We start from the raw sequence: 25,330 nt of genomic DNA, 5'->3' as shown, positions 1-25,330 counted from the left end.
CCTTCCATTTTTAATACCTTGACCTACCACAACCACTGATTTTCATTACATATTATATACGTTGTTTCATACATTTTACGCACCAAAACTATTGGCCATGTGATGCCATTGCCTACAAAACTCTTATATCCTTTCTACCTACTGCACTTTAGTTTACCAAAAAAGTCGCAACGGATTCTACTTTCGTCTACCTACACCATTCATCCTCGTCACGGAATATATTCCCTCAGTAACTGATGCACACCACAACTGTACCTTCGTCTACCAAAACAGAAAATCCTATTCACCTCATACGGCTTTGTATACTAAAACAGCTAATCCTTCCATTTTTAATACCTTGGCCTACCACAACCACTGATTTTCATTACATATTATATACGTTGTTTCATACATTTTACGCACCAAAACTATTGGCCATGTGATGCCATTGCCTACAAAACTCTTATATCCTTTCTACCTACTGCACTTTAGTTTACCAAAAAAGTCGCAACGGGTTCTACTCTCGTCTACCTACACCACTCATCCTCATTACAGAATATATCTCCTCTTTCAAATGCACAGATTTGTAATTGATGCACTCCACGACTGTACCTTCGTCTACCAAAACAGAAAATCCTTTTTACCTCATACGGCTTTGTCTAATAAAACGACTAATCCCCTCCATGTTTTATACCTTGATATAATCATTGACTTTCATCACATATTATACATATCATCAAAACCATGCACCATCTCCAAAAAAATCATCCACGTCCAACTAATCGCGTAACCCAAAACAACAGGTCGCGAAGATCGTTCAGGGAGAATTTCATAATGCCGGGGACGAAGTGGTGCGGTGCTGGTCAGCTAGCGGAGCGGTACAGCGAGCTAGGTGACGATAGGGCGGAAGACCGATGCTGTAGGGCGCACGACAACTGCCGGGCCAACATCGGAGCCCTAAGGAAAAAGTTCGGCTATTTTAACTATAGGCCATTCACGATCTCGCACTGTCGGTGCGATAGGAGGTCAGTTTGTGATTTTTTTTTATTCTTTTATGGTTTTTTTTCTTCATGGGTTACCGGTTTTACTTTTTTTATGGGAGTTCATTATCATGTCATCTATATTTACTACAGCAAGGCCTTACACCGCCTGCTTTTAGAGTCTTATGCGACAGTTCAGGCGTTGTTTTTAGAGATATTTGAGATTCTTTGCAGCAGATGGACACCAATTTCAAGACAAAGCCTTCCCCCAAAAATCCCCAGGATGTCCAATCCTAGGCTGTCCACATCCAGCGACTTCCCATGACATGATCTAGTGGGGGAACTTTCGGTGACAACTAAGCCATCCATCTAGTGGGGGGGGACTTTCGGTGACAACTAATTCATCCATCTAGTGGGGGGACTTTCGGTGATAACTAAGTCATCCATCTAGTGGGGGGGACTTTCGTTGACAACTAAGTCATCCATTTAGTGGGGTGAACTTTCGGTGACAACTAAGTCATCCATCTAGTGGGGGGGGACTTTCGGTGACAACTAAGTCATCCATTTAGTGGGGGGGGCTTTCGGTGACAACTAAGTCATCCATCTAGTGGGGGATCTTTCGGTGATAACAGCCATCAATCGCACGAGCGATATACCCCTCTTACTGCCACTCCAGACAGGCAATTCTTGGAGCTACATTGTTAATCTTGGATCCTGTGGGTCTTCACCTTTCTCGCAGCGTAACTCCGAGCATAGCCCTCTCCACTGCTCTCTGGTTGTTCTTGTGACTATAAGGTCCGTCGTAAGTGACCATATCTTGGATCTATATGACATTGCTTAACCCTTACCTGTAGGAATATACAATGCGATTAAAATAAGAATAGGACCGGCCTAGCGCCATGTTGTGACGTCACAACGGGAACTTGGTATAGTGTGCAAAAAAAGCAATGTTAAAAAATAATACCAGGGGCTAAAGTCACTCGCTCGGTTACCTTCGAAGCAGTTTCCAAATGCTTAATGAAACTTCCAAATACATCACGCGATATATGAATATTGCCATCTGGCCCTGGTACAATTCTTGCTTGTTTTAACTGATCCAACAACATAATGGCACGTTTTTTCTCTTCCTCGAAGTACTTATCAACATTGGTGATAATCTCTCGAGCTCGCCGATGTAAAACACTACCTCTTTTGCTCATTGTAGAACAAATTAAACAATCAACAAAAACAATAACTATTATTTTTTTATTTTATATATTTAATGCTGACCGTACTTATATGAGTGAAGTTAGCCGAGAGCCCGTCCTATTCTTATTTTAATCGCATTGTATATGTCCCATCAAACATCTGGACATAACACTGAATTGTGGTGAGAGACTGCTACGTCAAATTAATAAGCAGTTTGCAATAAAAATGTCATAGGTAAAATATTTATTTTAAGGACATTTTAAGGACTTATGAGACAGAAATTTACAATTCTACTAGACCAATGGAGCATATAATCCCATATCGAATTTAAAGTTTTTTATAAAAAAAATCTTAGTGAAAAATTATATTTTTATTATCATTTGCACAAATAAGTACAGTAATACCCCGCTTTACGCGACCCCGTTAAACGCGGTTTCACTATAACGCGAATTGGAAATTTCGCGCTCAAATGCCACGAATTACGCGAAAGAGTGCGTATAAATATAATGTAGTCATCAACTTCTCTATGGCGTCTTGACCATCTGTCAAACAATTAAAAACAGTGTTGGGTGTTATGAACGTATTTTACAAGAACGTAAACAAAACGTTACCCAAAAGTCAATAGATGTATTTTTCCCTAAAAAACAAAGAGTATATATTGCATAAAGTGTTCCTAGAATTAAAGTGATTGATTAAAATGATTTGTATTTTTTTTGTAATAATTTTTGACTATGTTGTATCATAAACCTCGTTATACGCGAATTTCAGTTAACGCGATTTTGTTTTGGAACGTATCCCTCGCGTAAAGCGGGGTATTACTGTCCATTCACACGCCTGAAGTAAGAAATAAATATAATTTCAATTTTAGTTCTGACACACTATTGTACTGCAGTATCGAAAGGGTTAAGGGAATGATATAGAACCTTTTCCGATGATCCATAACCTTCCAATAAAACCAGTTGAGACCTGGTACCTCCTTGTGGGAGTACATTCTACACTGTATTTACTTATCCTCTTCTTTACAACCTTAAAGTACCGAAGGCTATACATTTCGCGCTAGAGCCTGCTATCACTCCATATGCCTGTCTTGGCAATTGTTCATTTACCGATCATAAGTTTACCAATGATGATCACCTTTCTGTTCTGTAAGCTATCACTAATTTTGATTAATTAAAGTATCATTTTTATGATACATTCATACAGTAAATTGTACATGCAAAATTTGTTAACAAATGGCCAAATTTTTTACTGTCTTCATGGTGATCTTTGGGAGGAGGCCCAGTCCTTGCTGTACATTTATACGTTGACATGATATTAAAGTTTTATTTATGTATATTTCTGAACGCATCTAAAACATTTTTCTGCGGGTGTTTTTTTTATCCCAAAAGTCTATTACGTTTAAATAAGGATTTTTTTTGCAAAATGAATGTTTTTATGTTTATATTTTAATGGCGTTTCGATATTGCATATGGGAATTGTCACATGTAAATAAAAAAAAATTAGTATTGCAACATTACCATAAAATATAAAACTGTAATTGTACAGGATGTGTGATGCAATGAATGGATAATTTTCTGTCAACACTATTATTGTATACTATATTATATTGTATATTATTTCATAATGCAGAGCTATTCGCATAATTTATAAATTAAATCGTAAACTGTCTTTTTGGAGAAAAATTTAAAGTAATTCAAACTATTTTTGTATTTAATATTCTTTATTGAACACTCTAGAATAAATATATACTTGCATAATAGTAAAGATAATACAATGGGCGGTTTTTTCACACGAGGCAATCTCTTACAGACAACTATAGTATGGTAACAGTTGAAGTATAAATAATGTGTAGTTATTGTGTATATATAGATTAAATATACATATGTATATATTATACATTTATTCATATATGCTTTCAATAAATACAGTATAACATATAAATATAAATACAATCAATACAAATAAATAAAATTGTTGGTAAAATATTGTTTTTTTACTACACGCATATGAATATATATACAGTACATATACTAAAATTACTTTTGTTTTTAATTTTTGTATGTCTGTCTATATCTTCCGGCTAATCGCTACTGGATATATTCGATTGGTGCTAGACGCTATTGCGTTTCTAGCATTTACTATTTCTTCGGACTAAAAGCTTGGGGATTAGATATTTTTGTGCATATAGATAGTCCGTTTGTTCCGGCTAATCTCTGAAATGGCTCAACCGATTTTGGCTGGACTTATACTGGCAGGTAGCTGATGTAATAAGGAATAACATAGGCTAATTAAGAAAGGGACTACTATATAGCTAGTTCCGCTATGCAGCAGTAGTCGTGCAACAAAGTGCACCGCCCGCCAGTCCGCTGATAAATGCGCGTGCGGCAAACAATGCGAAACACAACTACCACCGTTAATCTACTCTACACGTGTTTCACCCCTCCACGGGGCATCCTCATATGTTAGATCGACCAGTGCCAAACACCGAGTGTAACATAGGCTACATTTATTTCAAAACAATTCTTTAACGAAAAAAAAATTAAAGGCACTATTTTTTTGTAAAATTCCACGCTTAGCTTCGGCATAGATAGTATTAAACATATACATCAAAGTAACTTGTATCGCACTTGCTTCTGAAAGAATAAAGAACCAGAGGAAAAAAATGAATAACTAGATATATAATCATAGGTCTAATAAATATTTCTTAACCATTTTCTTAATAAATAGGAAGCGAGTTAGCACGTTTTATGTTAGGGGAACAAGTGCGTGAGCTTGTGTTCGTAATGGTGGCGTTCATTTTAAACATCGGTGAGAATAAAGATAAAACAGATATAATAATAACAATTATTTATTATATTTTATGTTTTTTATTTAATAAACAACTCAAAAAAGAGCAATTTTAATAAATATATATATGAACATTAGAGGAAGCGGAAAGTAATATCGTTTCTGTCGATATCTACAAAAAAAAAACGAAATATTTGTTACCACTCCGGCATTGATTTGTATACTAGACGGCAAAATGTTGATGACGAAGATGAATATATTGTTGATTAGAAATAAAAACTTGTTAAAAATGTTGTCGTGTGAATTTAACTTAAGAAAGCGATATTACTTTCCAGTCCCCCTAATATATAATAAAGCCATCTTCTTCCTCCATAATCCTGCTAAATCTATTGTTTATATAATAATTAATATACACCTATCCCCCGATTTACACGGTAGATACGTTCCTGAGAAAAACGTGTAAATCGAAAATTAAAAATTTTCAAGTCAAAACCGTGTAAATCGAAAAGCTTGCAGAAAATGCATAATATTGCTATTTAACAGTTGTGATTTTATTTTTCAATATTTTTAGTTGTGCACAAAAATAAAAATATAATGCATTGACAAGTTAAAATATTTAATATATTACGGAAACACTGTTTTTTTTTTAATTACAATACATTAAACAGAAGAACAAAAATTAAAACCGAAGGTGTTTTATTCTCCTTTATCACTGTCTAAAATTACTCCCATTCTTTTTTTCGGAATCGAAGGTTCGAATTCACTTTCATCACTCGAAGTTATTTGTGCCGATTCGATGTTTGAAGCAGAAATATTTACATTATGAGAAATGGTATTAAAATCGGTTATTAAAACAACAAAAAAACTTATTTGGAAAACCGTGTAAAAGCGAAAACGTGTAAAACAAGTACCGTGTAAATCGAGGGATAGGTGTATTTGTATATTTTCTAATTTTAACATCTGTTTTGATAAAAGTAAAACAAATACTGGATTTAAAGATAAAGGAGCCATAATAAAAACCCTTTTTTTTGTATCTCTAACGACCATCTATACCAGGAAGGTTGACAAATCAACAAAGACATCTTGTAACATAATTATAACAGATAGGAGACAATAAAGATATTCTTTTAAATAACCTCTTCCAAATAAATCTTTAAAAGTTTAGTACATTTTGACTCTATTATAAAAAAAAGAAATTCATTTATTCAAAATTGGAACTCATAGTTTAACATATAGTTTTGATGGCATGGCGCAATTAGAAACAAGTGTTGCCATCTTTTGAAAAAAAAGAAAATTAAAAAAAATTAAAGACTCGAACCCAAAACAACGCAACCTCGAAAATCTAACGACGCACAGTGAAAATTAGTACTAATTAAGAAGCGACTTTTTTTGGAACTTTTTTCTCTTTTTGTTTATTTTTATGGAAATGCGACAGATATATAGGAAACAATAATTAATTTTAATATATAATAATACTAAATTTTTAACCCTTTTTCTTACTTGAGTGTATATATATATATATATATATATATATATATATATATATATATATAAGGGGGATCGGAAAGTAATGTCGTTTGTGTCGACATATTTTACAGAAAAACCGATTGATTTCTCACCGCTCCGGTATTGATTTTGTATACTAGACGGCAAAAGGTTGACGACGAAGGTGAATATATTGTTGATTAGAAATAAAAACTTGTTAAAAATGTAGTCGTGTGAATTTAACTTCAAAAAGCGACATTACTTTCCGGTCCCGCTAATAATATAATTATAGCTATTAAAATATAACAGCTATTTTAAACATAGCATGCTAATTTAATTAATAATTAAATATTTACAATCTGTGACATTATTATTTCATCAGGCATCTTAATTGAACGTCCCATAGACAAGGTTTTTTTATTTCTTTCCCTAACCGCTCGATATGGTAATAAAAAAGGTTGATATACAGTATAAAAAGCGATACGTTGACTTTATAGCTCATGACGATTCTATAACAGTTATAAAATCATAATTTTATACATACAGACATATTATTTAAATCTAATATATAAAATTCTCGTGTCACGGTGTTCGAACTTGAACTCCTCTGAAACGGCTTGACTGATTTTTACCAAATTTAATATGCGTATTCAGTAGGTCTGAGGATTGACTACTATCTATTTTCTATACCTCTTAGTGATAAAGGTTGTTCACACTTAAAAAAATTTTGAAGAAATACATACAACCATAAATTTTCACCCCTCTACGATCAACCCTTATTTTTTATTTGTAAATTTAAATATCAATTTTTTTTTGCAAAACTAAGTTTGCGGGATCAGCTAGTATTTATATATAATTATACAATTAGTATCAATTACACTGTGATATAAGTGATCACTAGAATCTAATAGACATATATGGCCATGTTAAAGTCAGCATATAGCAGAAATACTTTCAATAAACTTTTTATAAATCTATGAGAAAGACCAGTGCCCAGCAATGGGAATTCTATGGTTGGAGTGATAATGGTGGTGATGACAATCATCACATGTACCCGAAAAGGCAAATTTTATTAAAAAATGTAATCAAATTTTTACAAAAATTAAGGAGACAACAATGTCGATATACGAAATTGTTAATGTCTTCAGAATACGCTGAATACAGGGTGTTACGAATCGACTATGGGGGGAATTAGAGACAAGTACAAAAGTGTAGTCTGCCAACTGCTTTTTTTTGGTTTCGGGGGTGGGGGGGAATCTTCCAGACGTTCATGATGCCCCGCCTCTGGGAGACAGGGGTATGTGGGATTCCTACCCACTAACTCCCCCCCCGGTGATCGCCCTCTGCGCTATACGGGGGACCGCGGTATCTCCCGGTCAGAGATCGCCACGCGGTCTTCCCCCGCACCGTGCTATTTTCGATAGTCCGTCCCGGGGTATGCGTGGAAACGCTACCCCCGAAACCCTCGTGGTGCTGTCACGATGGTTCGAGACCACGTCGAACCATCGAACGCTTCAGAGTCGCCGAAGCTAGTGGGAGTTTAGGGCCCCCACCCTAAACCTCCCGCTACTCCGAAGGCCCCGTTTATGGTAGGGGAGCACCATTCACCGGAGGGACGTCGCGAGACGCGTCCCTGCGCAGACGGCGTCGTCTCTGAGCGGGATCTGTCCTCTGCCGATCCCGTTCGGTCGCCACGGCTCTCCACCGCCCTCCACGCCGATGACCCGCCCAGCATCACCGACACGACTGCTGACAAGGAAAGGTCCTGTCCGATCTCGTCCACCAGGATCCCCCAGCTCCGACTGCCGCAAATCTGCCTACTTCTATTTCAACCTGCCAACTTCAGCTTGTATCTGTGATATCTAGCCAAGATCCTTTCGGATATCCTCGGAAATAAACGCGTATCAAGTGACAGCTACCAAAGGCATTATTGGTCTCCGATTCCAGTGTTGAATGTAAATTATCAAACAGTGTATGTCGACTAGATCAGTGTTTCTAAACGGGGGAACCCACGCCCCAAAAGGGAGCAATTTGATTATTAGGGGCAATTCGAAAGTGAACTCTGTATATTTATAAATATATGGGTGATATTTAAATAAATAAATATTTAAATGATTGGGCGGCGGTTGCCGTATTCACGTTGATGAATCTTGCGATCGCATCTTGAGTCTCGTCCGTGTAATATACGCACGTGTGTGACGTGATGGACATTGTTATACAGTCCCAGGGTGTCTTTTGTTTGACGGACTATGACCTTGCACTTTACCCCCTGAGCCTCGTGGATGGAGAGCATCCTTAAACTTGTAGCCTTAGCTAATAATATAATCTAGTCCATCTTCACGTTCTAACATTACAAACCTAAAAATGTAAACGAAAAGAAATAAAGATAAAATGTAACATGTAATGAGGGAGGAATAAAAGGTCACAGAGTAAAAGGGAAAGATAGCAGAAATGTGGCATGAAAGAATAGATTGAAAGAATATGTGAAGAACGAAAGGAGAGAATGGAAATAATAAATAACTATGTGAAAAAATAAATCGCCCGTAAAGTCCCTGTCCCACCAAAGATAGGGGTACGAGAGGCTCCCAATAGCGGGGGCCATATAAAAAAAAAAAACATTACAAACCTATTTTAACCCTCCGATATCATTAAGTTTTTTTTATTTTATTTGAATTGATAATACCTTGATACGTTTCCATAACAAAGCCTTTTGACTGGCACTGAAGGTAGTGTTTAAAACGACAATAAATAAATAAAACGTAATTATTTTTATGTAAATATTTCAAATACAAACAGAAAGACGTAGTGTTACAATTAGGCTGGAAGGGATTTATAATCTGTATATATATTTTTAACCACCTAAAAATTAAAACGTAATAGATAATAGAAATTTGTCAATTTTGGTTCCAATTTTTTTTATTTATTATCTCGACTATAAAATACGTTATTATGTATGTTTAAAATCACATATTGTTAGGTCAAATAAATAATCTCACACGTAAAAATAAATTAAAAAAAAGAAGTCATTGCATTGATGCGAATAACTGGCCGAAAACCAGCGAATGTTTAGTGTTAAAACAAAAAAAAACCGTTTATTAGAAAAAAACGCGACGCGATGGAGATACTTCGTGTTCCGGGTACTAAATGGTGTGGCAAGGGATTCTCTGCCACACATTACTCCCAGCTGGGCGGCTACACCAGAACAGATCGCTGCTGCCGTGTACACGACCTGCGTTGCCCATTCTGGATAGGTGGAATGGAGAAGAAGTTTGGACTATATAACTGGCGAGTCAACACACTCATGCACTGTCGGTGCGACGAAAGGTTCGTGAACAAAATAGCATATATAGCAGTATGAAATTAACAATAGCATCTGCTATTTTGTGGTAGCTATATCTAAAAATAACAGCTTATAATACATGACTTTTTGCCACGTTTCATTTCTCTTCCATAGATAAATATATCATTATATATATTTATAATTGTTTTTCAATATTATTTTCTAGTTTAGATATATGCTAGAATTTATATAAATTGTTTTGTTTTTGGTATTATTAAAGATTTTTTACAGATTATAACCTATATGTAAGACAATGTAAAGTGTTGGATGTTTTTCTTCTAGTATTACAAAGGGAAGAATATATTTCATAGATTTTTAATGCCGCAATCATATTTATTAATTGCTCTATTTTTAAACTCAATTATATTATAAAAAAATTAAATTAAAAGAATCAAATAACGCAAATATGAACACAAACGTAAACAAACACACACAGTTACCGAAATCAAATTTTCGTGCGTTTTTGAAAGAATATCTTAGCAGTCAAATGCTTAAGTATAATTATGTAAAAGGTCACATAAAAAACCATCTAAGTTAGCTTTGATCTCTTCTTAAATGTGGGTGCGTTTGGGACCTTTGCACTTGTAAGTATATTTAATGGAATCAGGCGTTATTTTGCGGAAGTCCATCCTAAGTAAGAAAATTACCAATATTTAGCCACTTCCGCACATGCAGTGGTAGTCGTGCAACAAAGTGCACCGCCCGCCAGCCCGCTGATAAATGCGCATGCGGCAAACAATGCCTCTTTCTTATCTTTAACATTGCAAGGAGTTCAATATGACTTTTATCGTCAATTAAGCCCCACGCCCACTTGTGGACAAATGCTTCTAAAGTCGGTCAACAATACTGTTTCAACTATCAACATTGTTTCTACCATCCACGCTATCTACGGTATGTCTTCTTGATTTTTGTACCAATTTGATTTTAGTTTTTAATAAAATTTACCATTTCGGGTACAAGTGATGACTGTCATCACCGCCATCATTACCTCGACCACGAACCACGAAATTTAAAAAAAATGACTTTTTGGTATATGTACTGTATTTGGACACACCAATTTTATTTTTTTATTTTTTGGTGGCCCCAGCTATTGGAGGCCTCTCGTACCCCTAATTTGTTGGGATCAGGGTCTTTGTTTACAAATAATTTTTTCAAATTTTTATCATTATTCTTCACTCACTTTCATTCTTCTCGATTTCTTTTGTTCTTACCTTTTTTCTTTCATTTATTTATAATGATACCAATTGCTTGTATAACCTGATTTGTATAAAAGAATTTAAAAAAAACATCATTTATTTTTTATCTGTGGGAATATAAGATTTAATAAGCTGTAACGTGCAGCGAAGTTTAAAAGCGTGAATTATTTTGTATCTGTGGCTGCAACACTTTGGCGCCAAATTGTTCAGGCCATTAAACTATTGGGAAGAACAAGTTGAGGCTTCGCCGATGTCGTTAGAGCAATTTGAAGCGACTGTTCGAGTATTGTTAGTAATTTTTAAATCGATTCACTTGCAACACTGAACTGTCAAAATTGTCTATTGTAGTGATGATTTCGTAACTGTATTGCATCGGAAAATCAAAATGGCGTCATTTAATTTTAAAATAGAATTATTTAGGAATAATTCATGCAAATAGATTTAATATAAATCTATCTTTATTTATTATTTATTTGGCTACCATAAGCCAGTAGACGCGGTGGGTATAGATTTCCCACTAGGTGGACAAACCATATAGTTCAGGTCGCTAAACGTGGGCAAGAAGAAATGGAGCCACACACAGCTCAAATAGTGGAGTTATTGATACAACACCAATACCTCGCTTTGTGTCGTTTCGTTTTGCGTTTTTTTCAAAGTGGCGTCGCTGCTTAATTAGTACTAATTTTCACTGTGCGTCATTAGATTTTCGAGGTTGCGTTGTTTTGGGTTCGAGTCTTTAATTTTTGTTTTGGAATTTTCTTTTTTTTCGAAAGATAGCAACACTTTTGTTTCTAATTGCGCCATGCCATCAAAACTCGTGGATTCCCTTTCTAACTAAAAATCAACGCAATTTGAATACAGTTTTATTCACTTTGTTTTGCTAATTTTGGAGTTCAGTTTCAATTACGTAGTGCGTTGTGCTTTTTTAAAAAGAAAATAATAATTTTTTATAAATTTTTACTTTTTGTTTCTGGTTACAAAAAAGGTAAATATTATTCCATTTTATTTATTGGCAGAGTTATATTATTTTATTTTTAAAATGTTTACTTTGTTCAATTTTCTTTTAAAAAAGGTGTATTTTCGTAACCCTGGAACCTATCTTCGATCTTTACATGGTTTGCTAAAGAAAATCTTAATTCACTTCGCGGCGTTTCAATTTGCGTCGTGTTTTTTTGGAACGTAACCACGACGTAAAGTATTGGTGTATTTGTAAACTAAACTATCATTTTAATTTTGTAAAAAAATACTTTATATTTATATTGCAATGTACTGGTCGAAATAAAAATATTAGTTGATATGAATAATGATTTTAGCGACCTACTTCAAGGAACCGAATCAGATTTTAAATTTGACACCACTGTTTTAATAGATCTGCTGCAAAAGTCTTTACCGTCCTCGGAACCCTACCATCCTCCCTTGTGGAGGTGTGCGTGCGACCATAATTTATGACCACCAATTAGCTGAGCTTGATACCATCGGATTTTTTGTTGTAATTGTCGTTAGAACAGCGAATGCGTGGAGTAGTCACTTAAATTCTTTATAATAATTAAATTTACAACTATATAAAAATTTGTTTTATCTATATTTTTTTAATTGAATTTGAAATTTGATATTTACTTCACAATATTTAGTATGACGAAATTATTACATGGCTGTATCATATACAGAATGATTAGGTACAGTTGTATTTTTAAAAGAGTGAATGCATAGCTGAATATATACCAATTTATGTATTGTACACTTATATAAAATTAATTATTTCAGAAAACGTTATGATAATATGATAAGAAAAAGCGTTTTGAAAATTCGTATTATAGTATCCGGCGATAAGTATTGCGCAACGACCTTTGGAAAGAGACAATCGGCTAACTTCGGAAAGCGATATCTCTTTCCCACACTACCTATGTGACGTTTTGTCAGTCGTGCGACAGAGATAACGCGCTACGAAGTCAAATTAGCCGAATGTCTCTTTCCAAAGATCGATGTGCAATATTTATCGCCGGATATCGTACTAATTACTAAATACTAGCTGTGGCCCACGGCTTAATCCACGAAGAAATTACCTAAAGAAATAAATTTATTTAGTTTAATTTTGATACAACTCGAAACATTATCATTCGTTCGCCATTTTTGTTTTAATTTAAATCATCATGAACTGTCGCAGCGATATATGAAATTCATTGGAACGACTATGACGCTATTTGTCGAAAATTTGTCATACCGGCTTATAAACCTTCGTTTCGGCTCATGCGCACAACTTTGCTAAATATTATCACATGACTAAATGCATAGTTTATGATTCTATAAAGGACATACAGACAAACATTTATTTATATTTATATATGGATAAAAATTATTTACATAAAATCATAATTATTTACACAACTAAAAATATATGACGTCATCACAAATTCACTAACACATTAGAGAGTTTTATTTACCACACGTCCGAGCATGGTGCGTGACGTTTTGCGTCTGTCAAAATCAATCGACACTTACCGCTAGCGCCATCTATTGACAAACAGCGAGGACTAATTACGCATCTAATCATTTCAAAAGTATACTTTCATTATTTCATAGGATGTCCACCGCTGGACTTATATCTTCGTAATAGATGTCCAATAAGACCAGTTTGAAGCAGATCACTCCTCAAGTTTAACTGCTTTATCTTGAGGGTCACCCCCTCAACGCCACCTACCATCTGTTCTGCGCTGTCTGCCTGTTGTCATTTCAACCAAATCCACTAGTCTCTTCGTCCGAAATTTAAAAAAAATTAAACACAATAATACTCCACTTCTATCTCTGTCCAGTGTATAAAGTCCATATCTATTCCGACGACATGGAGGTAGGTAGCGTTTTTTAACAATATTTTTTTATTTATTTTATTCATCAACCATTTATTTTATACCTTTTTTTTAACGTTGTATCACCTCCCGACGCCGGGGAAATGTCTCTATTAATATGCTATGGTCATTAAGAGGTACTTGTTGGGATCGTTTCAGAGAGATCAGTCCGATTTGTCGAGGTAGCTATGTGTAGACAGTATTTAAAAATATACCGATGGCAATCAAGACATAGAAGACATTATAAAGTTAAGGGTTGATTTGTAATCACGTCTGCTACATGATTTTTTTTATTTCATTCAACAATACTACTAATATACCTTCCATTCTTGTTTATTATACAGGCTGATTAGAAACAAGTTTTAAAATGGTGAATGTATAGCTCATTTGTCAGCCTTGAAGATTATACACCAAACCTCGCTTTGCGTCGTTTCGTTTTGCTGCTTAATTAGTAGTAATTTTCACTGTGCGTCGTTAGATTTTCGAGGTTGCGTTGTTTCGGGTTCGAATCTTTAATTTTTTTTTTTTAAATTTTCTTTTTTTTTCTAAAAGATGGCAACACTTTTGTTCTAATTGCAGCATGCCATCAAAACTCGGGGATTCCCTTTCTAACTGAAAATCAACGCAATTTTAAAAGTTTTATTTTCACTTTGTTTTGCTAATTTAAGAGTTCAGTTTCAATTACATAGTGTGTTGTCCTTTTTTTAAAGAGTTTTTTTGTTTAAAAATATATTTATTATAAATTTTTATTTGTGGTTTCTGGTTACAAAAAAGGTAAATATTATTCCAATTTATTTATTGGCAGAGTTACATTATTTTTATTTTTTAAATTTACTTGGTGCAATATTCTTTTTAAAAAGTAGTATTTTCGTGACCCTGGAACCGATCTTCGATCTTTACATGGTTTGCTATAAAAAATCTTTATTCACTTTGCGTCTCAAATTGCGTCGTGTTTTTTTGGAACGCAACCACGACGCAAAGTGAGGTATTGGTGTATATCTATTTCCAACCAACTCTTATATAAAATCGTAATTTTAACACATAGACGCAAACTGCAAGATATTAAAGCCTGCTTTAAAGATATCTTTGTGGGATATAACATAATCGCCACGCTTTAAAAAAGAAAAAAATAATGTAACATATTTCATAGTAATCACTTTTGTACATTGACATACCGTATTTGATACACTACTTCCAAAATGTCGTCGATTTTATCTGTAACTGGATAAATAGATCTACATCTTTAACATTTTTCATATTGAACACGCTTAAATAAATTTTATTCTACATAAAATCTTTATAACCTCAAAATTAAAGTGTATTTTATTACTTTATTAGACATTGGAAATAAAAAAAGAAAAATGCTTTTTTTTATTTAAACTTTTTAATGTTGTCAAAACCAGCCAGATAGAAATAGTTCAGCTAAAGAGGTTTTATTACAAAGATTATATATACTGTTTACGGAATTATATATCTATTTCCAATCAACTCATATATAAAATCGTAGTTTTAACACATAGACGCAAATTGCAAGACATATGCCTACTTTAAAGATATCTTTGTGTGATATAACATAATCGCCACGCTTGGACGGCGGGTGGCGATCGCTGTATTGTATCTACTTAAAGGATACTACTTATTCTCTGTTTATATAGGAGCTGGTAGCCTTAAGGCTTCACCTTCATCTGAGCTGAGTTCAAATAGCGGAAGGGTCCGTGGATGCTTTGTTTGTGATCGGTCGCAATTCTATATAATTATTGCACAAAATGTGATTTATATAAAATTACTAGCTGATCCCGCAAACGTTGTTTTGCAAAAAATTAAAAATCGTAGAGGGGTGAAAATTTAGGTTTGTATGTACTTTTGTATGCTGTATCATAATAAAATAAAAACCAAAAAAAGTGTCTAAAAATTTAAAAATAAAATTTAAGGGTGGACCACCCTTATCACTTAGGGGTATGGAAAATAGATAGTAGCCGATTCTCAGACATACTGAATACGCATATAAAATTTGGTAAAAATCGGTTAAGCCGTTTCGGAGGAGTTCAAGTTCGAACACCGTGACACGAGAATTTTATATATTAGATATAACGGAAATCGAATCCGCGACCTACTATCGTTATATTCCTCTACCGATGGGGTACCACTACTATTTACACAGTGATCACTCTGAAATGTTACATGAATATATTTTTTTTCTATTTGAATCGTCGTCAGCCCAATTGCGGATGCAGATAGTAAACAATAAATATTTTTAATATATAGTAATATGAATTTTGAAAAACCGTTTCTATATTATAGTATAATTACATTATTTATTATTTCTGAAAACAATGATTTTCGTATATGATACTATGATCAAAAGGTAAGATGAATTTGTTTGTGAAATTTAATTTTTTTTTTTATTATTTAATGGAATCAGGCGTTACTTTTCGGAAGTCCATCCTAAGTAAGAAAAGGACCAATATTTAGCCACTTCCGCACATGCAGTGGTAGTCGTGCAACAAAGTGCACCGCCCGCCAGCCCGCTGATAAATGCATATGCGGCAAACAATGCCTACACAACTGCCACCGTCAAATCACTCAACACGTGTTTCACCCCTCCACGGGGCATCTTCAGGAGTTATGTTACACCGATTAGTGACAAACACAGACAACACATCAATTTTATTATTCCAAATCACTTTCATCACCTTCGAAGTAATCACATTTGTAATAGTCTTCCGGTATAGCCTTCGAAACCTTTGATTCACCTCCTCAATCGTGTTATAATGCATTGGCATTGGACTTTTAAGTTTGTTGAATATCTAGAAGTCACATGGAGTCAAATTAAATACGGTGGTTGAACGATATCAGGCTAGTTTTTGGCAAAAAAGGTCGCGAAGAACCTGCAGTATGACATCGATTAGATCAGAGTTCCCCAAACTTTTTTGTGTCATAGACCCCTCGCCATGTTTTTCCGTGTTAAACGCGACAAAACTCTAATCGAGTGATTCCTCAAGTGGTCTATATCGACCCCTTGGCGTCTATCACAACCTGCAAGGGGTCTACGTCAGCGAAAAAAAATTTGGGGGTCCATGAAATGAAAATGGGGGTTCACAGACTGGACATCATTAGCCGAGGAGATTTAAGATTAACCCTTACAAAATTGACGCCAAATGTTGATAATTTATTATTAAAGCATCAGGTTCATCCTTCTCACTAAAAATATTGACTTATTGCTTATGTTATTTTATTTATAGTTTATTTTATGTTTATTTAATGTTACGTATATTTTACATAAAATACAAAATTTTATTTTGAGTAGTTTTAATTTAAATTCAATTAATAAATGTATAAATTAACATGTGTTTTTACTTTAAGTTTTTAACACTAAACTTCACTACAGTTAGAAATTTACAGGAAATCAATATCAGGTAAGTAGGGGGTCTACCCAACACGGGAAAACATGGCAAGGGGTCTACGACACAAAAAAGTTTGGGGAACTCTGCACTAGATAGACTGCTTTAAAAATCAATGTAGAAGGAAGCCAATAGATACGTGCATCGCAACAAAGTTGTAAAAAAAATTTCTCTCTAATATAGAATAAATATCCAATGTACACATCTGCATTTAATTTCATATAAGTATTGATCACAATACGCGTATGAAACATTTTCTCGTTAACTGCGTTCGATATTATTCTTTCGTTCCAAATTCAAATTTCAAATTTGTTTATTTGATCCACTCTCGGCGGTTATTTATACATTTTTTTTTCTAAATTCAAACTGCATTCTTAGAACGCGGCTACGATAACATTGCGGAATGCCCGCGATATATTATCTGTCGGCGGGCTTTTTACATCTTGTTCTATATTTAAAAATGAGTCGAACGCGCGATGTTTTTGCATTGCCAGTTACATATAAATTAAGTTTTTAATCATATATTTTATATTCAATATGATTTATATATGTAAAAGTTTTAACGGTATATAAAAACTATACAAAAATCATACATTTATTTAATTATTGTTATCTATTACTGTATATTTTGTATTGTATTGTAATGTCTGTATGTGCCGTGCAAGGATGTGAAATAAAATGAACACACGGAACATAGAAAATATAAAACAGAAATAGAAACCATCAGTTGCACTAGCAATATGTTACTCGTACTGCAACTTTCAGTTCATCATCTCTCTGGATGACCTTCCATCCTCCATCCATCCATCCTGACCATCTTAAAAGGTCCATCGTAAACGACCACATCACTGGTTCATATGTAAAAAAGGTCAAAAACTCAGTGTTCAAAAATTAAGTTACTTTGAATGATGTGTTTCGGAATCGACCGCTGATCATCCGAGGTAGAGTGATCTTTTTCCCGAATGCTACGCAGTCTTATCGCGTGCTCCGCAAGGTCAGGGTGGGTGCGGTCTTGGCCCAGCTCTTCACGGGGCACGGGGGGTTCTCTGAGTACCTTCATAGGCTCAAGCTCAAGGAGGACCCCTCGTGCTACTGCGAACAGAGCGTGGACCAGACCGTGGCCCACCTTGTGGCCTACTGTCCCACGCATGCACGGATGCGCAGTGCCCTAGAGACTGAAACAAAGCTAAAGATAGACATAGAGAGCATCGCCGTTATGATGGGCGACGACAACCTTCGCCCATCACTCCTATCTTTCGCTCGTGGGGTGGCGAGTGATACGGTTGAAAGAAATGAATCTGTATAGAATAATGTACTTAATAAACTCTGCACAAGATAAATTGTTAACTAATAATAAGAAATAGAAAAAGAAACGTGTAATAAAGAATTAAGAAAGTAAAATAAACGTGTAAATAAAGATAAATTAAATGTAAGATAAAATTATAGAATAAAAATAAATATAAATGTACCTAGCCACCTTAGAGTAAGAAGATGATGGAAGAAAGGCGAGGAAAGAAAGAAGGTATAAAAGAGCAAAACGAAAGATATTGTGAAGGACAAAAGTAAAGAATGAAAGATATTGTGAAGGACAAAAGTAAAGAATGAAAGATATTGTGACGCGTGAAAGAGAGTGATAAATAAAGGAAAGACTGAAAAAAAAAATTATTGAACAATATAGTCCCTAATCCCAAAAAGTTAGGAGTACGAGAGGCCTCCCAATAGTGGGGGCCATAAAAATAAGAGGTAGAGTGATCTCTTGTCAAATATAATATATATTGTTGTTTTTCCCAATTGGCATGTAAATATATACCGCTAAAACATTCCGACAGCCATTAAACTTAATTATCATACAAATAAATTACATTATCGATAACCCATTGACATCACTAGCGGAAACGATACTACATTAGAAACGGCCCCTCACTAAAATTAATAGACACGTATACATTATAATAACTCGATAAAATCGATTCGTGTAACGTTTTTTAATTATATAGTAATCTTATTTTATCTGTGGATCTGTTATTTGAATTTGGAGAGAGCGTAAAATATGTACATTATAACATGCAATCAAAATTTTTACTTTTTAATATGTTTATATATCTTTATTAATTTGATTTGCTACTGATTGTATAATATACAGGATGTTTGATTAAGATTATATGTCAGCAATAATTTTATTACGTTTTACACCTATTTATTTAATAAAAAATGATCATTTAAATATATATTATAATAATTTATTTTTGTTAAAATACGTCAGACTTTAAATACCATTTTGAAACAATCTTAATAATAATTAATTTTAATATGTATTAATTTGCATAGTGAAAAAGTTTTTTTTTTTAAATATTTATTAATGAGGTTATATATTATATGAAACCATATATTTTTAAATAGGTTGTATCATATAATAGTTGATAACAAATGAAATATAAATTCTGCATTAAAGATTTTATATATATAATCAACCCTGTATATGCTGTTAAAACAAAAATTTGTGTAAAAAATTGTTTATTTTTATTTGTGTATATCAGTGAATCCCAAAGTGGTCTATATCGACCCCTAGGGGTCTATGACAACCTGCAAGGGGTCTACGTCAGCGAAAAAAAATTTGGGGTCCATGAAATGAAAATGGGGGTCCAAGATAGTGGATCTCAACACATACACTGATAGTATCTATTTACTTATATTATACTATTTTATAATATCAAAACATTTACATTATTTATAAAAGTACCTATGGAGTAAAAAAGTTATTATATATGTTTATAAAATTGTGTAAGTTGTAGGATGTTGGTATTCGCTTTGTGGTCGCAATACATTTTGAACTTGTAAAAACCTGAGTTGTTCAAGTCGTCACTCTATATACGAATGTGGGACAAATACGTTTATTCGTTTCTGTATATTTTACATAACAGATACAAAATTTTATTTTGAGTAGTTTTAATTTAAATTCAATTAATAAATGTATAACTTAACATGTGTTTTTACTTTAAATTTTTAACACTCAACTTTACTACAGTTAGAAATTTAAAGGAAATCAATATCAGGTAAGTAGGGGGTCTACCCAACACGGAAAAACATGGCAAGGGGTCTACGACACAAAAAAGTTTGGGGAATCTGGTGTACATCCTTATTTTAAAATCGTGTAGAATTGAATTGTGTAGAGTTGAGAATTTTTCATATTTTTTATTAATCATATATCTTACTTATTATAACAATAACATCGTTTATATATCATGCCTATTTAATACAATTTTTATGTACATTTTTTTACTATTACTACTTTTGATGATTTCCTTATTATTTCTATTTTCGCTTTTATTTTACTATTTCGCGTGAGGGCATTATTTATTTTCTCTCCATTTACCTGAGTTCAGCTAATCTGAACCATCTCCTCTATCTAGTGGTAAACCAATTCACGCAGTTGATTTTACTTTTTTTAAAACTTCCAACTGCGACATCAATTCAGCTAAAAATTCTCTGGAAAAAAGTACACACACTACGAAAAATAACCACTCGAGATATCAATTAGTCAATAATTTATTCGATTTATTCGAAGAAGCTGTTAAACCCAGAACGGCTTACATCGTCCACCACCAATCAAATATATCCTAGATACAACACTGTATAAAAGCAGATAAGTATACTGATACCTTACTTTGCGTCGTGGTAACGTTCCAAAAAAACACGACGCAAATTGAAACGCCGCAAAGTGAATTAAGATTTTCTATAGCAAACCATGTAAAGATCGAAGATAGGTTCCAGGGTCACGAAAATACTACTTTTTAAAAAGAAATTGAACAAAGTATACATTTAAAAAACAAAAATTATATAACTCTGCCAATATATAAATTGGAAAAATGTATACCTTTTTTGTAACCAAAAACAACACGTTGAAATTTATATAAATTTATTATTCTCTTTAAAAAAAAAGCACAACTCACTACATTACAATACATTACCTAATTGAAACTGAACTCCAAAATTAGCAAAACAAAGTGAAAATAAAACTGTATTAAAATTGCGTTGATTTTTAGTTAAAAAGGGAATCCCCGAGTTTAGCATGGCATGGCGCTATTAGAAACAAAAGTGTTGCCATCTTTTGGAAAAAAAGACTTGGACCCAAAACAACGCAACCTCGAAAATATAGCACAGTGAAAATTAATACTAATTAAGCAGCGACGCAACTTTGAAAAAAACGCAAAACGAAACGACGCACAGGTATTGGTGTACACAGTTGATTCATTCTCCTTTTCCAATTCTCTTTCTCTTTCTTAATTATCAATACATTTTCATTCATTTTCGAACCACAATACTGTTACACTATTCGTAAAAACAAACTGTATAAATGTAAATATATAAACTCAAACACACTTCCTCAGTGCTTGACTTGTCGATGTTCGGGTGGTAACGCATTTCTCCCTAGATGGCGCCTATGTTCACAACTGTCGTTCCTAACCAAGACTGGCTGGATACAGTTTTATGACATGAGACTTCCTGAATAATATATTAAAAAAAAATACTTGTTAATAATTTTAACAGATGTCAGATTCAAAAAATCTCTGGCGATGCACGTATTTATGTTATCTGTGCTCCGCATTCGCCTTTGCATCGGGGTGTAATCTGAGATTTAAAAAAAAAAACATGCAATGCTAATTCTCTTTCAGATTGTCCGCTGTACAAAGCGGCCTGCGGGTCGATTTGCAATGTTTGTCTTTGGACGTTATGGTTTGTTTTTTTTTTTAATTTCTCATTTACACATGCTACGTACTTTTTGCCCGAGTATTAAAAATAATCAATCTAGTTCTAATTAAGATATGTTACCATATCAAATGCCCCGGTAGAGGAATGATGGCTTGTGATCATAGATATTTAATCGGACTCTGTGTTTGGCACTAATCGGCGTAACATAACTCCTAAAGACACCCCGTGGAGGAGTGAAACACGTGTTGAGTGATTTGACGGCGGCGGTTGTGTAATTCGCATTGTTTGCCGCATACGCATTTATCAAGCTGGCGGGCGGTGCACTTTATTGCACTACACTGCATGTGCGGAAGTGGCTAAATATTGGTCTTTTTCTTACTTTTTTTTTGTGTCCCCCGCTATTGGGGGCCTCTCGTACCCCTATTTATGGTGGGACAGGGACTTTATTTGCAATTTAATTTTTCACATGATTTTTTATTTTCTCTCTTTTCTTCCATATTTTACTTTCTCTTTCGGTCTATTATCTATCTTTTATGCTACATTTCTACTTTCTTACCCTTTTGCTCTGTTCATCCTTTTCTTACTTGTGATCATAGGTCACGGATTCGATTCCTGGTTCAATTTTATTTAATTCAAACTTTGTGTATTAATTATATAGGATTGTCACTGTTCAAAAGATTCAAGAGGATTGACAACTTGGTTCTCTGCGTACTATAATACCACACTGCGGTTGTCAACACAAGCCAAATGTTTAGATTAAGGTATATCCAGCTTGGATATCTTTGAGGAAGTCTATGCTTTCCAGTGAGTGTCTGTGGCCTTGATATGACGACATGAGAGGTCTGCTAGGATTTCTTGAGGAGATGGATTTGCTAGACTATACCACAACTCGTGTTTTTATGGTATATCGCGCTTAGATATCTTTGAGGAAAGCTATGCTTTCCAGTACGTGTCTGTGGCCTTGATATGACGAAATGAGAGGTCTGCTAGGATTTCTTGAGGAGTTGGATTTGCTAGACTACACCACAACTCGTGTTTTTATGGTATATCGCGCTTAGAAATCGTTGAGGAAAGCTATGCTTTCCAGTGCGTGTCTGTGGCCTTGATATGACGACATGAGAGGTCTCCTAGGATTTCTTGAGGAGTTGAAAGAGAATGCGATCGCTAAACCCTCTGCCAAGGGTGTCGATTATGGTATACCTTTCATAAATATATATGGGAGACATCTATGCATTGCATTGGCATCCTAAAACTCTACTATATATGTTTATTGCATTTATATGACACAACGAACTATGAAGACCAGGCAAGCAGAGATGTTCTGCACCCGTCAGATCATATATGACATATATGCCGGTGATACATAATTTGAATTTTTTACGTGGTCGTGTACACATGCCTTATATGATCACTCAAGTTCATTCAGAGAGCAATAGAGAGAGAAAGACAGATGCTTCACTAAGATCTCAAATCAGAAATACCTTCGTCGAAAAATATCTGTGAGATATACACATCTCTTTCTACCGTGGACTGTTGGTGCCGAAAAGTAGATGTGACAAATACAAAGGCAGTATATACAACAGATAAAGATAATAATAAAATTAATTATTAAAAATTGTAATTTTTAATACAACTCTTATTGATCTAAAACTATTTTTTTTAATTCATTTTTGACTCTAATCTGCTCCGTAAGTAACAGTTTTTTTTTAATTGAATTTAATATTCTTTATTGTACACGATAAGATGCATTTAATAAGTTTTACAATAATATACAGAAAAGTACAATGGGCGGTCTTATCACACAAGGCAATCTCTTACAGACTACCATAGTATGAAAACAGTTGAAGTATAAGTAACAGGTATTTATTTGTACGTAATATGCATATATATATATATATATATATATATATATATATACTTATAATAAATTAATTAAATATAAATAAATACATAAAATTTATTTAAATCGTACATGTTTAAGAAAGAATAAAGACACAAAGAAATAAAAATAAATGAATTCACAGATAAATAATCAAAGGTCTAGTAAATAGTTCTTAAACATTTTATTAAAAAAATAGTTAACAAATTCGAAATTTGAAATCAACTTTTATTCCCAAAACTTAATTTTTAAGTTTGCTCTTCCTTACATTTAGTTAATGGCAAATGAGGAAAAGAATCACACGTTTAAAGCCTTTATATCTATAATGAACACGCTGTATATATTACTGTCATATTAAAAGATAAGGATAGAAAATGTAAGAATAAAATAAAGATTAGAAATAAAATTGTACCTAGCCACCTAAGAGTAAAAAAGACGAGGAAAGAAAGGCGATGAAAGCAAGAAGGAATGAAAGAACAAAAAAATAATTGCAAAATATTGCGAAGGATAAAAGGAAAGAATAAAAGAAATTGAGAAGAATGAAAGTGAGTGTAGAATAAAGATGAAACCCTGAAAAAATTATTTGTAAATAAAGTCCCTGTCCCAAACAAAATAGGGGTACGAGAGGCTCCCAATAGCGGGGGCCATATAAAAAAAAATATTACTGTCACCACAGAAAGAGTTGGTGTTCTAAGATATAGTGGAAGAAATTATTGCTTTTGTAAAATAGAATAAATTTTTCTTGAAAGAGCGAGAGAGAGACAGCAGCCGTGTTCTACACATGAAGGTCTGTTGTACCCCATCGTTGTCCCCGTAGCAGACGTGAGACGTATCTCTGTCTACATAGGGTGGCATATAACCAGTTATTCTGGACATATACAGGGTGTTTTGCTATAGGGTCAAAAACTTAAAGGATTACTGTTCATTTGCGAGCAAAAATCTTTTCCAATTTTTACACATATATATATATATATATATATATTCCTTTCTTAGTTAGGATGGACTTCCGCGAGGTAACGCCTAAATCTATTAGATAGCTGGGAGATGGTTGCCGCGATTTGATACGAATCTTTCTTCTCCCAGCTGCGGGGAACGACATCGTTTTACCATTATTTACAATATATCTTATACAGTTTTCTCTTATGGGTAACTACAGCAAAAATATATACATATAAACAGTAAAATTTGGAAGTTTTACTCAATTATATATTAGTTGGTACATTATTTTATTTCAAGTCGCTGCTCAAGCGCTACAGACCGTTAAATGTCTTGAGGTTAACATTAAAAGAGGTAAGAAAAGGACTAATATATAGCTACTTCCGCACATGCAGTCGTAGTCGTGCAATAAAGTGCACCGCCCGCCAGCCCGCTGATAAATGCGTATGCGGCAAACAACGCCGCCACCGCCAAACCACTCAACACGTGTTCCACCCTTCCACGGGGTATCTTCAGGAGCTATGTTACACCGATTAGTGCCAAACACAGAGTGACTTTGTTCCATTAAATAAATATTAATTTTCGTATGTATTGCTTCGGCTATAA

General features: G+C 34.0%; 1 protein-coding gene across 1 annotated transcript in view; it reads left to right on the top strand.

The window, feature by feature from the left end:
• Positions 1 to 18,505, top strand: part of LOC137926134 (uncharacterized) — a 110,904-nt gene extending 92,399 nt beyond the window's left edge. Inside the window, exons 4-5 of the mRNA XM_068769664.1 lie at positions 9,519 to 9,743; positions 18,199 to 18,505. Of these exons, the coding sequence (XP_068625765.1) occupies positions 9,519 to 9,743; positions 18,199 to 18,505 (532 nt within the window). The remainder of the gene's footprint in view (positions 1 to 9,518; positions 9,744 to 18,198) is intronic.
• The last annotated feature ends 6,825 nt before the right edge of the window (positions 18,506 to 25,330 follow it).

This window comes from Battus philenor, unplaced genomic scaffold (assembly GCF_028537555.1).
Source record: "Battus philenor isolate CCGP_79_NKW_IND1 unplaced genomic scaffold, ilBatPhil1.0.hap1 SCAF_29, whole genome shotgun sequence".
Classification (NCBI taxonomy): domain Eukaryota; kingdom Metazoa; phylum Arthropoda; class Insecta; order Lepidoptera; family Papilionidae; genus Battus; species Battus philenor.
This window is presented reverse-complemented; position numbering and strand designations above follow the sequence as displayed.